Source organism: Lepisosteus oculatus, chromosome 22 (genome assembly GCF_040954835.1).
Source record: "Lepisosteus oculatus isolate fLepOcu1 chromosome 22, fLepOcu1.hap2, whole genome shotgun sequence".
NCBI lineage: Eukaryota > Metazoa > Chordata > Actinopteri > Semionotiformes > Lepisosteidae > Lepisosteus > Lepisosteus oculatus.
Window position 1 is genome coordinate 855,031 of NC_090717.1, and position 15,928 is coordinate 870,958.

The following is a 15,928-nucleotide window of genomic DNA, read 5'->3' on the forward strand; positions in this document are numbered from 1 at the left end:
AGGCGATCGTCTGCCTGTTCGATTGTCACGTCATCTCTGTGGAGAGTCAGCGCTTGTGTCCAACGCCTCCAACAGCTATTAATACCACCGCTCTCCACAGCAGGAACCCCCGCGGTCTCGCGGAGCTCTCATCTCTCCCTGATCCCCCACAGTCTCTGCCAGGCTGGGGTTCCTTTCAGGTTTCCGACGGCTCAAGACAGGCACCCCCGGGGCAAGAGGAGCTCCACCCTGGGCACCGGCTGGGCTTCCCACTGGGAGGGAAGGACCAGCAAGCGGATGACAGGAGCCCCCTCGGCCACAAACCCGGGGCAACACTGGCCGTGCACCCACTCAAACATCTTCACAAAATGTCCTGGGGGGGGCCCCGAGGCTGACGGCGGCTCAGCGGAGCGCCATGATCTTGAACGCTGCTTCAGCAGAAGGAAGCTCGGCGTCTCCCACTCCGTTCCCAGTACCTCCCATGTCTCTGCACTCCAGCGCTGCTTCCGCAGGCTACAGCACGTGTCTCGCAGGCTGGGAACGGGGAATCCCGACCTCCTGTGATGGGAGGGCACATTCCCGTTTGGATCTTTTCCAGGTTGGAGTGTCGCGTTGCTGGAGAGCAGATGTCACACAACGCTTTAGGACATACGGGGCTCTGCTGGTGCTCGCTATTCAAACTGAGACCGCACCTCTTTACCCACAGGGTGGTAGGGGGATGAAACAAGCTACCTAGCCTGATTGCTGAAGTCGATAGCCCTGGCTTCTTTCAAGAACTGGCTGGGAGAGACCCAGCTGTCCCATTGCCAGTAATTGCAGGTTTGTCAGGACTTGTATTTAAGCCAGTGCATCAGCGCCGATCAGGTTCTCTCGCAGCTACTGCCCTGTGGGGTCTGGAGCCCCAGCATCAGCTCCTTCCTCCCCCAGCTGGTCAGCAGAGAGAGCCCGCTTTCATCGAAGCGCAGGGGAGAGCAGTGCGGAATATCAAACGCCGAGAACAAAAAGGAGCGTGGCGAGAAAAATGGCAGATATTAATAAGAGATTTCTAAATTTAGAGAGTGCAAATGCAGAAAAAATGCAAATGTGCAGCCTGTGGCATCAGTGCGTCAGTCTTCTGCGGCTCCTGTCCGAGGGACGTGAAGCCGAGGCTGGGGGAACAGCAGGGCTGAAGTGGGCAGGGAAGTGCTGAGTGGGTGGGGACAGGCGCCGCTCCGCGGAGCCCGAGACTCGGCCGCTCCCACCGCTGCCAGCCGACGGACCCGGCCTTATTTACTGCCGGCGCCTCGACTGGCAGGCCCGTGGCTGGCAGCGGGATTAATCCACAGGACCAACGGGAAAAGTCTCAGCAAGTTGTTCTGCCTCCGCGATGGGCGTTGTGAAGGAGATGAGTGGTGCCTGTTGGCGCACGCATGCAAGCAGGCCAGCTGGGTCAGTCCGCCTCCTCTCACGCTCTGAGCGACGCATCGCACACCTCGGGGCCACGCATTTGCCTGGAAAGTAGGGGCTTCTACTCTCAGAGCAGAACAACGGCTACTGTTTGGAGAGAACTAAACGCCGGTTGAGCCGTTCGCACCGTGCTATTGGCTGAGCTGTAATGGTCAATGCAGGAGGGGAGGTTCAGTGCACCAGCGCCCCCCGTCCGCTGTCTGTGGTCAGGCTGACCGAGGAGTGTTGCCAGCAGTCTGACCAATCTGACGGGCACTGACCATTCCACTGCCTGGGATTCAGAGAGCCCTCTGCCTCAGAGCTGCAGCCTGTAAAGGGCCTGACGCAGATAAAATACTTCGTCTGCTACCGTGAGCACATAGTCGCTGGGCGGCTCCACCGCCTTCAGAGTGTAGAGGGAAGAGCTCGTTCTAATACAACAGGGCACAGGATAACTGCAGCGTGCTGAAGCCAAACCAAAACCCTGGCAAAGACCCCAACACGCAGTTAAATAACTTCAAGTTTAAGATGGGAAACAAAAACTGGCCACTGAAAATCAATAAAGGAAAATGATACAGTATATAAACACGTGCGTGTTCTGTGGTGTCAGCAGCGTGTTGGCAAGCAGTCTTCTGTGGCAGTGACACCGGCACATGGTCATCACTCATAACTCAATATTTTAAACACCTGCAAGGACATCCCAACGCATTTATGTTTCCTTAAAATCAAAGCAGCAGGCAATCCCAAAACTCCTGGGATCACCTTCCCCCTGCCTGCAGACACGATTTCAATATTTTCACCTGTAGGAACTGCAAAGAACCTCTACGCATTGTGAACAATCTGCAGCACATCGTGAGATAATGTGTGCAGGAACTCTTAGCCCAGCGCTGGCTATGCCATTGTGGTGGGCTGCTACATTATTCACGGCCAGAGCCCCGACCAAGCCTCAGAACTTCAGACTGCAGGCTTTAGCACTTTCCCAGGGATGAGTCACCGCAGGTCTTTTATTAAAAAAACAAGAAGCGAATTAAAAATAGAAGCCTCCGGAAAACGACGGGCTGAAAAACCTCTTTTCATCTCCATTGTTTTTGAAAGGGCTGCTGGGCATGCGCTTCCTGTGGGAACAGGAGGAACGGGAGGACGAGGCTCAGCCCATCTTCTTGTCTGCTGGTCGCTCGGAGGAGCTCTGCAGCACTGGGGCCCTCCGGGCAGCGTGTGTGTGCTCCCCCACTGAAACGCCTCTTCACACTTCACACACTGCTGACCGTTTCATTGTGGCAAGCACAATTCGGGAAAACGACCAAACGAGATAACTGCATGTGGGGGTATTCCGACTGGTTTGTACAGATGTGTAATAAGACACTTAAAGGTTTCTACAAACCTTTACCAACATATCAGCGAAAAAAGTGGGAGCTCTACTCGTGCGATTTGCTTTGTTCGCTGTTACTGGCTCGCCAAGGATCATCTCCACAGGCCTGGTCTTGGGAGACCCCTGCATCTGTTGGTTTTTGTCAACACCGGTGTTAATTCGTGCATTTAATTGAGCTGCTTCGATTGTTTAGGCTCCAGAGTTTCTGACCTCAGGCCTTGGTTCCAAACTTCAAGCGCACAGATTCCAACAACCTCAGCAGGCAGGGTGCATACAGTCTCCCTTCAGCTCATTAACTGCAAGCTCCCTTATTCCTACCCAAACAGCTCTGCTCTTCATGGGTGATCAGGCGATGATGAACAGACTCAAGAGAGAATGACAATGTGTCGGTTTTTCTCCTTCCCCAGAGGTACAGCTCATTACACTCCAGCTCCCACAGCTGAACTAGGGCAGTTCTCCAACTCAGAAACTGGTGCAGGCTTGATTACGAATTCCAAATCCAAAACAACACGGTCAGAGCTGAAAGCAAATTTTAAAACGCGTGTCCTTAAAACATCCAAATCCAGTCTGGGATAATAAACTATGGAATTCCTTCATCTCAAAACAGCTGTTTCAACACATCCCCAAAACAGGCAGCAGTCAGACACCGATGGGAACTTCAATGCACAGGACAGGGGGGAGTGCATTCTGCATTAAGCACAGCTTGCAAGCACATATTCATGCATCAGCAGTTCAAAAAGACTCGATTTCAGAAGGGTTACAAAGAAGAGGAGCCCAGTAAGTCAACCTAACATGAGCAGTTTTGAGCAACCGACTCAACCAAAGACCTCATCCAGCCACTCCTTAAAAGACACCAGGGTATCAGCTGGTTAACTGGATCCAGATTCCCACAGTGAAGTGTTTCTGTTTCTCAGTTTTAAAAACACTTTTCATGAGTTTCCATCTGTGTCCCCTGGTCTGTGTTTCACGGTCTTTCTGAAGGACTGCACTGGCATGACTCTGTTGGAGTCTTTGAGGATCCTGAATACTTGTATCTGGTCTCCTAGCAGTCTTCTCTGTTCAAGTCCACAGGGCTTCTGTTATTTTAACCTGTCAGTGGAGGATGATGCGCTGTAGAGACACTACACTGCAAAAGGACATCTGGTTCATATTTGCCGATGCACCAACGCAACAGGCTGTTTATTCAGGTCGTCTTTTAAATAAACTTTGAAAGAGCTGGGTTAGCTCTGTTTCATTTCATCAAGAGCCTTCTGCCTTCCCCTCACTACACCCCCAGTCAGAATGACTGAGACAAAAGGCCAAGAAAACCCTGATCACCAGCTTGTGTTTGACTGTTCAAAGTCGGAACAACACAGCGCAGACCTTCCCTTGTCTCTAAACACCTGACCACACCTCTGGTCAGAGCACCAACCAGAAGCGTACCAGCAAGAATGAAAGAATGATGCCCACGCAGTGGCCAAACTGCTGCTCCAGCAGAGCAGGGGACAGCTGAAGCTGGTGTGTCAAGGATCTTTGCCGGAAACCCATTCACTCATAGGGTCCTCAGCCCACAGTCAAACAGGGTTAGAGGGTTTCAAAAGCCTCTGCACTGCCTGCAGGCACTTGCTTCTTTCGGAGTTGATTATATACTTTCGTAGTTTTCGGTTCCCAGGGTACTGCAGCTCTCTCCCTTCTGCTCCCCCCCATCATTGCTCCCTCCCAATTTAGAAAGTTTAATTCCAGCCGCAACCCACGCACACTCCGAGCAGACCAGGCGAGGGGAAGGCTTTGCATCCATGCAGTTCGGATTCCTTTCCTCTCGCTCTGCGCAACCAGACATTGCTGCTCTGGACAGCATCCTCAGAGACACAGCCCGAGCTGCAGCTGGATTGAGGGGCAGGTCATCACACAGGGTAACAGGGTAACAAGAGCATGACCTCCTCAGCTCTTTAGGTGGCATACAAGACGGTGCAGGTGGCTGAACTCAGAGGGACTCACTATCCTGACCCATTCCTCCTGGCTCGCAACAAATTCAGGCTCATTCCTAGAAGGTCTTCAGCAAATATTTGAAATGCATGCTGTAGCGGGCTCAGGACTGTACAGTGGCTTAGTAGACCTCTTGGTCTTTCATCTTTGGAACCAGCTTGACTTCTGCAGGATCTATCCATTAAAACCGTCCTGTTTAAAGGGCCTGTCCACCCAGGCAAGCGAACACAGCATCCAGTCTAAAACAAAATGAGCACCTCCTTCCTGACGTCACAGGAAGATCCATCCAGGTTTGGCGTTTTTAAATGCTGTGGGCCCGCCTAGCTTCCTGGCTAACTCTCATGTACTCCAAAGCAGACTGTCTGCATCAGGCCCTGCACAACATACCAGGCCCAACTGCGTCAGGGACAGCACATTAGTATCCGCGGCGCTCTCTGATTGGAACTGTCCGACACACCTATCCTGTCCGTTAACGCTGTTCGTTTTAATGTGCCAGGGCCCTGGGGATCTTCGACGAAGCCCGATCACAGACGGAAGGCGACGGAGAGTTGGGCACTGCCCGTCTCCTGCCCCGGACCCCCACGCCCCTCCGAACCCACACGTGTCCCAGGAGAGCCCCGGGGGGGGGTGTTAGCCGCCAGCACAGAGCAGCCCAGTTCGCTGTCACTTCTGGGTTAATTAAAAACCAATTAGGAGAGGTTAATGAAGACGGCGCCTAGAGGGTCGGTGCAAGGAAAATGAAAATACACTCAGTGTGACAGATCGCTGCGCTCGTCCTAAAAGAGAGGAAAGAAACCACTTGGGGAGCAGAGGAATTCCACACTGGAGGAGCCAGAAGTCCAGAAAGAGCGGAGAGTCTGTTGCAGTTTATTCAGATCAGCCGACTGTCCCCGAGGAGGCCGTGATGAATATCAGCAGGGCTACCTGGGAGCCAGCGGCCACAGCCCCTCTCCCCACAGGAGAGCCAGCCTGCTTTCCCAGGGCAGACGAGCGTAATGCCATTTCACGCTCTCTAAAGAGAGGCTCTCCGCGGGGACCGGGCCAGCAGCGCCTGTTCTGGGGGGGTGGGGGGGGTGGGCCTGTCCATAGTCTTGGGTAGATAAGAATTCTCACGAGCTTTTCAACGCACCGATGCAACTGTTTTGTTTGACCGTGCCTTGTGCACTCCAACATGGAGGTCATGTGCCCCCCCCGCCCCCTCGACTGTCCCACCAGGAATCACCCTTCCAAGACTCTTCCATGACAGCCCATCAGCCAAGCCCAGCAAGCCCACTCGTGCCCACGGTTCAATACCGAGCACGGTTTCGTGGCTCAGCGCAAACACCCTCTGCTTCCTGACCGCAGTGCGAAGCCACGCTCCTGCCTCACCCCCGTCCCGCACTCAGAGGGTCTCCCCCCGGCCTCCCGGCCCCCCGGCCCCCCAGCCCCCCTCTGTCCCCGCGCTTGAACCGCCAGGCTCCTGCATGGCAGGCACTGTGCAATACAAACACCTTCCTCCCCGGCTGATCTGCCAGGGACACGTAGCTGCTGAAGAAGCGCCGACAGATTTCACGGTAACTACAATTATTTCTCTGCGTTCCATCATCCTTCTGACAGCCAGCACATCATTAAGGTGACAAATGCTAACCCACCTCATATCCCCTATGTCCCCCCTGTCCAAGAAACCTTCAGGAGGAGCAGGGGTTCCTGCCAGTGTCTCTGGGGAAACGGCCTGTGATCTCACCCCGCTCGGCCTCTGGGTTAAGGAGAATCACCCAGCGCTGCCCGGCCGGGCACACCACGAGCCCCAAGACTCCAGACGCCCACTGATTCAGCAGCCAGGAGCCTTAATCACAACATCCCCCTACCCCCCCCCGCTCCCCTCAGGAACTGCAGACCAGCAGCACAGACCCTCCCCGTCTCCCCAAATACCCCCCCCCCACAAACACCACTCTGAGCTGGGTCTTAGCCCCACTCTCCCCCAGGGAACCCCGATACGCAGAGAAAGGAAGAGACAGCAAGAAGAAAGACGGGGGGTGTGGAGGCTCTCTCATTCATGAATTAAACGAAGCGCACCTCCCTGCCGCCAGCGATCCGCAGAGGAAAAAGGGACGCGCTCGGCGCAGGCAGGCGCGTTCACCCCCTGCCACCCCCAAAACCTCCACCCCCCCTGCCTATACTGTATCGGCGCTGTCAGAGCGGCAGCTGTCTCTCTCTCTCGCGGACCCCGCCGCCCCCTGGGGAGAAGGAAAAAAGGCAACTAAAGAAAACAAATTAAATCACGAACGCTGCCGATCCAATCTGCAGGCTGCCACAGCGCGATAAGACTCCCCACCACGTCTGGCTGTTTACCTAGGCTCTCCGTACTGCCAGAGACAGCAGTGTGGGAACAGGGATCCGTTTCCATAGAAATAAGAGCCTCTGCTGCCATCCGCGCTCGGAAATCCACTCTTCCATCACAGAGTGGATGTCAGTGTCATCTCCTCCTTCTGCGACCCCCAGCCAGCCTCTGCCTCCGAACGAGCCGCCCCGCGCAGCCCGGCGGGCTTGAACCTGCGGCTCGATGTCGGGGGTTCACCACGAGTACCAGTTGCACCTGGCGACGGGGGAGCCGAGCGGAGAGTGGGGGGAGCTGGGAGTCCTGGGCAGCCGAGCGAACACGCACCCTCGCGCACGCCGAGCCGGGGGCGAGAGAGGTCTCTCAGGGGGGAAAAAAAAAAAAAGGGGGCCGCCTGGAGGAGATCTTCATTAAACCCTTTGTTGAAAAAATGAGCCCCACTTTTCTCTCATTAGCCAGCGAACGTAATAAGAAATCCATTCAAACTTGTAGAGTAAGAGAGCAATATTAGCGTATTGCTTATGTTGCAGGCACGAGATACATTTTTTTCCCCCCCACAAACACCGACCCCGTCAGAACGCACCAGTGACCAGCGCCAGGACGAGACGAGCGTTACCTGCTGTGAAACCATGCCAAGCCAGACGGATGACGACTGTGCACAGAAATGACTGACTAATGCCCTGCAACAGCCTGTAGCCCAACAGCGCTGGCAGGGGGAGAGTCCTACAGCCCCTGCGGAGCAGACACCTGTAATGTGGACACGGTGGACACCGGCCACAGCCTCGCTCCCCGCCGGGGGGGTGGGCAAGTGGAGGTCCGCCCGTCGGTCCGGTCCGTCGGCCGGTCTCCCGAGAGGAGGGGGCGGTACTTACTCAGACCTGGCGAGCGCAGGCAGCGCCTTGCTGTAGAAGAACCCTAGAAAGGGCAGGTCCGCGCCCTGGAAACCCGAACGCTTAGCCTGCCGCGGGGGAGCCACTGGCCTGGGCGCTCTCTCGGGCTCCTCAAAATTCGAGGTGTCATCTTCGGCGCGGAGAGTGGGAACGAAGGGAGGGAGCGCTGTCGGAGAGAGACGAGCGGAGAATGAGGGGGGAGAGAGAGCGACAGCGGTAGAGAGAGAGAGAGAGAGAGCGAGCGGAGAGAGAGGGAGGGAAGATGCAAAGGGATTGAACTGTAGTGTAGTGCAGCACCGAGCAGCGCGCGCGCACAGACACGCGCTCACTAGCTCGCTGGCTCTCTCTCCCTCACACACACACACAGAGGCTTCCCACACTGCAGCAGATCCTACTAATAACTATAATACATGCAGTCTGACTCACTGCTGGAACCCAGAGCTCCACAGACGGCCACAATGAACTGCGCCACACACACACACATTAACCCCTTGTGGGGCGAGGAACAAAACCACCAAGCAGCCGAGCGATCTGACCAGCAGGCTGGGCAACCCGTTTAGTGGCTTTGTGCTGAATGTGGTGTAGCCGTGACACAGACAGACCGCAGCCGACGGCAAGCCGCAGTTGTGATTCTGACAGTGGCAGCGATGTATTTAAACTCAGATTCTGCCCACCACAGTTTTGTTAAATGCTCCCTTTAAAGACAGCACTTTCACGGCCTATTTCTCCTGCAGACCCCTCGATTCAGAGGTTCCTAACTCATGAAGAACCCACACCGTCGGGGATAATGTAAAGGGAGTTTAAGCCCCTTTAGAAAGGAACGGTTAAATGAGGCTCCGTCTCAATCAGTCCACAAAATTGCACAGCGCAGATCAGACCATGATGTTTAATGTCCATTTGAAAAGTGCTACAGACAAGCCTGATTGTAATGAATTAAAAATAAAAGCATACTAGAAAATAAGAAGAAAACAGCCTTCCTAATGATCTTCTATAACAGCACAGTGATGGCTTTGTTAATAGCTATGTGCAACTGGTACATTAAATGGAAATAGCTAATTTATACCACTAAAAAGACTGCAGTAAGAACGTAATCAGTGAATGGAAAGCTGTTATTACTGTAATAGATGAGGGAGGTCGTGGGGGTGGAGCCTCAAGCAAGTGTGAGGGCTGTTGGTGGGTGGAGCCTGAAAGAGGTGGGAGGGTGGTCGGGGCAGGGCCTAAATCAGGTGGGAGGGCTGCTGGGGGCAGAGCCTGAAAGAGGCAGGAGGGTTGCTGGGGGCAGAGCCTAAATCAGGCGGGAGGGCTGCTGGGGGCAGAGACTGAAAGAGGCAGGAGGGTGGTCGGGGCAGGGCCTAAATCAGGCGGGAGGGCTGCTGGGGGCAGAGACTGAAAGAGGCAGGAGGGCTGCTGGGGACAGAGCCTCACGCAGGTGGGAGGGCAGTTGGGGTGGAGCCTGAAAGGGGTGGGCTCTGTTGGGGGTGGAGCCTGAAAGGGGTGGGCTCTGTTGGGGGTGGGGCCTGAAAGGGGTGGGCTCTGTTGGGGGTGGAGCCTGAAAGGGGTGGGCTCTGTTGGGGGTGGAGCCTGAAAGGGGTGGGCTCTGTTGGGGGTGGGGCCTGAAAGGGGTGGGCTCTGTTGGGGGTGGAGCCTGAAAGGGGTGGGCTCTGTTGGGGGTGGGGCCTGAAAGGGGTGGGCTCTGTTGGGGGTGGAGCCTGAAAGGGGTGGGCTCTGTTGGGGGTGGAGCCTGAAAGGGGTGGGCTCTGTTGGGGGTGGAGCCTGAAAGGGGTGGGCTCTGTTGGGGGTGGGGCCTGAAAGGGGTGGGCTCTGTTGGGGGTGGAGCCTGAAAGGGGTGGGCTCTGTTGGGGGTGGAGCCTGAAAGGGGTGGGCTCTGTTGGGGGTGGAGCCTGAAAGGGGTGGGCTCTGTTGGGGGTGGAGCCTGAAAGGGGTGGGCTCTGTTGGGGGTGGAGCCTGAAGGAGATGGGGCTATTGGAAGACATAAGAGAAACATAATTTGAAAGAAGGGAGATATATGAAACTAATTCCATTTCAACCATTTTTCCCCCACACTAAATAAAATTAAGTCAAAGGGATGGATTTACCTGAAATCAACAAAAATGTATTCACATTTCTTTGCTCAGTTCCCATTACATCCAGACCAATTTCACAAATATGTATCAACCTTAAACCATAAATCGTGTCTGAGAAAATTCACTTTCTAGCAGATCCGGCTGCACACAGAGGAGAGAGCAGGACGTGAGCGAGCAGAGGCAGAGGCTGTAAAGGAGTGAGAAGAGGGAGAGGGAGACAGTGCCATCTTCTGGCCTGCTATGGGAACGGCCCTCCTCCAGGCCCTAACGCAGCTGGTGCTAGTCCGGAGCTCTCGTTAGCTGGCTTCTCTCTTTCCTGCCTTCCCGAGTACTGTCCCATGGGGGGGGGAATTTAAGGAATGAGTGCTTCAGTCACATGCAGCCATGTCCGAACAGGACAGTGGAGATGGGTAGTTCATCCTGTGTGCTTTAAGTCATCTGATCACCCTAGGATTCCCCCGAGCGGCGTTAGGGCAGGGCTGGGAGCAGACTGCTGGCGTTCTCTCTGCCCACCAGCGAAGCACGCATCCTGCCCGGGCGCTGCAGGCTGCTGGGCGTGGCGGGGCGGGAGGTGTACTGCGCGTCCAGTCCGCGTGGGAGCGACAGCTGGAGCCCACAGCCGCGATCGCTGCGCCGTCGGGCCTGCCACCCACCCCAGTCTTACAACACTGGCGACTCGGGGACAGAAATTCTCAGCAATTGCCAATGAAAAGGAGAAGATAAAGAAGAACCGAACCCCACAATCGCTAGGATCTGTGATCCCGGTCACGGTCTCGACAATCTGCGGCCTTCCCCCTCCCTCCTGCCGAAACCGCGGCTGGTGTCTATTAAACCGTTATTACATCAGAGGCGCAAGCAACACTTGTCATTAGCCAAAACCTGGAAGCGATGCCTCAGCCAGCGTGCAGGCGAGCGCGCTGTGATTCACTCAGCCAGCACAGAGAGGACAGAGACCAGCTGGTGGTTTCATGTGTGCTCAGCCGAGTCCTTCAGACCCTTCGGGCCTCAGCTCGGGGGCGCTTGTGCAAAGACAGGCTGTGAGGTGCAGAGGGAGAGAAGCAGAACAGGCAGCAGGAAGAGGCCATCCAGCCCAGCAAGGCAGGAGCGGAGGGTTCCCAGGATCTGGGAACTAGTTTCTTAAAAGGTATCATCAACATGGCTGGGCTGTATCTTTTTTTAACACGGTGACCAAATTGAACAGAATACTTTAAATAAAGCTGAACTAGTGTATTATACAATCCAAACAGAGAGAAAAGTTTATCAAATAAAGCCCGTCTACATTGTATGGGTGACAGGGCCTTCTCGCCCCCAAGCTCTGGAATGCCCTGCCCAAGGATATCAGAGAGTCACCTTCTCTAAACTCCTTCAAATCCAGACTCAAAACCCTGTTCTTCAGAAAAGTCTTTACTTAACTGGTTCCATTCTTCACCCCTCTGCTTTTCTTAGTAGCACCATCCACGGTCTCCTCTGTATATTGTAATTGTGTGTATTCTTTTTATTTATTGTTGTTGTCGTTCTGTAAAGCGCTTTGAGAAGCCACCTTTAAAGGCGCTATATAAAATAAAGTTTATTATTATAATAAATAAAAGCCATGACATTCAGAGCTCCCCCCCCACCCCAAACACGCTAAAATGTAAGATCACCTTGCCCATTTTTGGAGTGTTTTTCTATTGTGAGCCTTTGTGTTAAAAGCGTGCACGGCTCATAAGGACCTCCTGGAGACCCTGCATAAACAGTTGTGCTTATCGTTACTTACACCTCAGGTTCCTGATCTGTTCTTATGTACTGCATCTTGGTTTTTTTAATGACAAAGAGAGGGGTCAGCAAACCTGATACAGAAGTGTTTTTCATGGTTTAATTGAAGCAATTAGCGACGCGATCATTGAAAACGGCAGTGTGATCTTCAGCCTGATTTGAGATGCATAGAAAACGCATCCAGGAGCAGGGCTTAATGATTTTAGGTAATTGCATGCCATTTTCACTGCTCTCCAAACAACCTTTACGGAGAGGGAGGAGAAAACCATCTTGGCAAACACCACACAGTGCTCTCTACAAGAAAACGTCTTCCCCAGCTTTGAATCAGTCCAGCAAATGGATAAAACAAACCCCATGTGCCGATTTTTCAATTTTGGAGGTGGATGAGATAAGCACAAGCGCTTCACGCTTTCCAATTCTTCAAGAGCTGAACGTGGGGAACCCGGCCTTTCAGAGGGGTCAGGCGTGCGGGGGTGCGGACTCACAGTGGTGCAGGTTGTTCCAGTCCACGCTGGAGAAAAAGGGGTGACAGCGCAGCCCCTCGTACCCGAGCCTCTCGCCAGGGCCGCACAGCAGACTCTGCACCAGGTCCACAAACTCCCGGCTGGCCTGCGGCTCTTCGGGAAACTTGAGGTACCGCTGCAGTAAGGCACAGAGACAGGCATGGACAGCAGGGGAATACCACGGTTATCCTCTCGCAGGGCTGTCTCCTACCCTCTTGTATTTATCCTACCCAGCAAGTAATCGGGGGCCCCAGCTCCGGGTTTCAGAAGGAAACCAAGGTTGCGTGATGAAGGCACCACGCACCTCCCCTTCGTCTCGGGGTCTCGACTGCTCGGGCACACAGCGCAGCCTCGACCTGGGGGCGAGAAGCCGGTCTCCACAGGGGTGCAGCCTCGGAGCACCAGAGCCAGGGGCTTCCGATCCGGCGCCAACTTTGCTTTGCGTCAGCCAGACACAAACAGGGAGTCAGCCCCCGGAGAAACAGTGTGCGCCCCGCTTGGCTTCCAGGAGGAAATGTAAAAATCTTTCTACAGACACCAGCAGGCCTGTGGAGAAAACCATTGCCTTTACTGGCTGTGTGCTCAGAGGGCTGCGAGCTTCTGCAGGAGCTGTGTGAAAAGAGTTCATTTCTGAACGCCGGGCAGCAAGACACACAAGAGGTGAGGAGAATCGCCCTACAGGCTACCCAAACACCCCGACTTGCTGAAAACCCTTGTCTACAAGTCCCGACAAACTCACACCCACACATGGCTCAGCAGGGCTGGTAGCCTTGATCACAGAGCCAGAGACTCAACACCCAGCACAAAGCAAAGCGGACAAAAACACAGCAGTGTCTGTTGCTACGGCTTTGTGCACCATGCAGGCCCTGATACCAGCACTCACACAGCAGAAGGCTGGTATATGAGAAACTGGGCAAGGACGTGCTGTTGCAGAACTGGACAGTGCTTCAGTTGATGACTCCATGGCTGAAGAAGACACTGGGATGCTCCACTCTGGCGCCCCCCCCAATCCCCTGCCTGCTCTGCTCACCTGGAAGTTCAGGATGTTGTTGATGGTCTTGGTGGACGTGCCTTCGGCAAAGGGCGACTTCCTGTAGATCATTTCGTAGGCGATGACCCCGAGAGACCACCAGTCGCACTCCACGCCGTACGGCAACCCCGCGTCACCCTTCGCAGCGTTCAGCACCTCCGGGGCTGTGAAGTCCGGAGTCCCGAGGGGCAGCTTGGAGCTCACCTGCCGGGGGAAACGGTGTAAAACCTGAAATGGATCACAGCGCAGTGCAACGGGAGCTGGACTGCCCGTGTGACTCAGGCTAGATGCCTTAATCCTACATGACTGGATCTTTACTGGTCAACTGGCAGGACACTGTAGGTGCAAGATGAGTAATCTAGTACACACTCCAGAACACACACTAAGGCAAACACCTTAGACTTCAAGCCAAAGGCCAAACCATCGCCCAACACCATGGTTGTTACTACACAAACAAAGAGCAAACACTCCATCGGGATTTTCACTGACAGAAAGGCAGGAAAAGAAAGGAAAGCATCTGCCGCAGGGCTCTCCCCCTCTCCGGCACCTGGCCACACATGCGCGAGAGCATAAACCGCAATTACCGTCTTCGTGGCGGTGAGCCTGGCCGCAGAGCCGAAGTCCGCCAGCTTTATGTGTCCCGTGCGGTCAAGCAGGACGTTCTCCGGTCTGACATCTCTGGGGGCGGGAGGAAGAGGAAGGGGAGGAGATGAATGTGCACAAACACGTGGAGCGCTTATGTCTCACCCGAAGGACGGCGCCTTTTTATAGTATAGTGCCCCCATCACTATATTGGGGCGTTAGGACCCACACAGACAGTAGGGTGAGCGCCCCCTACTGGCCCCACTAACACCTCTTCCAGCAGCAGCCTTAGCTTTCCCAGGAGTCTCCCATCCAGGTACTGACCAGGCTCACACTGCTGAGCTTCAGTGGGCTGCCAGCTGTGAGTTGCAGGATCATATGGCTGTTATAAAATGTATTTAAATATCCTGCTTGCTCTCCTCTGTTAAACAAACTCTGTTAGGTGAACCCCTGTTCACCCATCCATTATCGGGAAGTTGCTGATTCATGGTAAAGCTACTGCAGTCCTGAGCTTGTCTCAGAGGTAGAAGGCACAAGGCAGGACTCTAAGCACGTCAATCCACAGGAATTGAACCCGGAACCCCGAGAGCCGATAGATAGCAGGGTTAATCGCCACATCCCCACGCTGCCCAGAAAGCACGTCATCGCAGCCAGATCTCAAACAGGTCGGCGATAAAAGACAAATAAAAACCTGGCCTGCGTCAACTCCCTGTGCTTGGACTGAAATAAGACACCTTTGTGCAGCTCCCGCAGAGAATCTGTCACTATGCTGTGCGCCCCTGTAAGGGAAGCCAAGGTACGGTACTAATAAATACTGAAAAAAACATTAATGCAATTAACCTAAAGAACTGGCAGCCAACTCCTCCAGCCCTGCCAGATACAGAGGGAATCAGAGAGATGGAAAGAGAGAAAAAAGGACAGGACTTTGCATTTTTGTGTCCACTTACTTAATACATATGACAGTCACATCAATACATCAACTCTGACATGAACCAAGAGAGAGAATCAAAGAGCAGGACGGGGGGGGGGGGGTGAGCTTCAGAGAAGAGCTGAAGACGGAGACAGGGAAGGAAGGAGACTACGGATGGCCTCAGCCAGGGCTACACGGATCCCAGGCCAGCGACTGACCTGTGGACGTATCCCATCTGATGCACGCTGTGGATGGCCAGCACCAGCTCGGCCAGGAAGAACTGGGCCGTGGCCTCATCAAACTGGTCCTCGTACCTGTTCATCAGAGCCAGCAGGTCCCCCCCAGGCAGGTACTCCATCACCTGGCCCAAGACAAAAAAAAATCGTCTCTCAAACATCCGGCAGTAGCAGTTCACAGGTGACACACTCAGTATGATTGGGCACCAACAAGGCTGTAGAAGGAAAAGCTAGAGATCCAGAAGAGGTTTTCAGAGACTGAGACCCTGGCAGAACACGCACCAGGTGTTCAGTTTCTGACCCTTCGGGAGTGTGGGGGCAGCAGGCAGGACTGGACAGAGAGAATTGAGAAAATTGTTGGAAAACTCTCTTAGTGAAGCACCCAGACTCCAGCAGAGCTGCCCTGTTCCCAGAGCTCAACAATTAAGTAATAACTTGGAAGGACAAAGACCCAGGATGGGCCCAGGACGCATGTATCGACAGCTCACCGTCTTCTTTCAAGAGACAACGAAACCCCTGGATCTGGAGGAACTGCTAACGACCAGACAGGAAAGATGGGCTTAAGGTCCTCCTGGCCTTTGTAACCACTGGTTACATGCCAGGAACCATCACGAGCTGAGGGGAGACCCACAGCCTACTCTAGACAGCGCTGCCGAAACCGCTACCCTAATAGATGTAATCAATGATTATAAAGTTACTGCTCCTTTTCAGATGGCTTCAAATTCTAAATGAGATCAGAAAGTACGCCTCATTTCAGCTCTACTGCCACTCGAACCGCTGCAGAATCTGTAGATTTCTGGATTCTCTTTAAAAAGGGTGCAGCAACTGGCACAGTAACTGCGAATTAAAACCACTTTGAAACAGAAAGGCAGTAGCTAAATGT

The 15,928-nt window shown here is 54.1% G+C and overlaps 1 protein-coding gene across 10 annotated transcripts in view; it reads right to left on the minus strand.

Annotated features, from left to right (window-relative positions):
* The window catches only part of LOC102688934 (citron rho-interacting kinase), an 84,838-nt gene that overhangs the window by 60,143 nt on the left and 8,767 nt on the right, over positions 1-15,928 (minus strand). For 8 of the 10 annotated variants that reach the window (XM_069182029.1, XM_069182028.1, XM_069182024.1 and 5 more), the window contains exons 6-10: positions 15,028-15,170; positions 13,902-13,995; positions 13,318-13,521; positions 12,270-12,423; positions 7,928-8,111 (exon numbers count right to left, since the gene is read on the minus strand). In XM_069182029.1, the coding sequence (XP_069038130.1) occupies positions 7,928-8,111; positions 12,270-12,423; positions 13,318-13,521; positions 13,902-13,995; positions 15,028-15,170 (779 nt within the window). Of the gene's footprint in view, positions 1-7,671; positions 7,827-7,927; positions 8,112-12,269; positions 12,424-13,317; positions 13,522-13,901; positions 13,996-15,027; positions 15,171-15,928 lie in introns of those variants that run through there. The other 2 variants (XM_069182031.1, XM_069182030.1) reach the window with 2 other exon arrangements.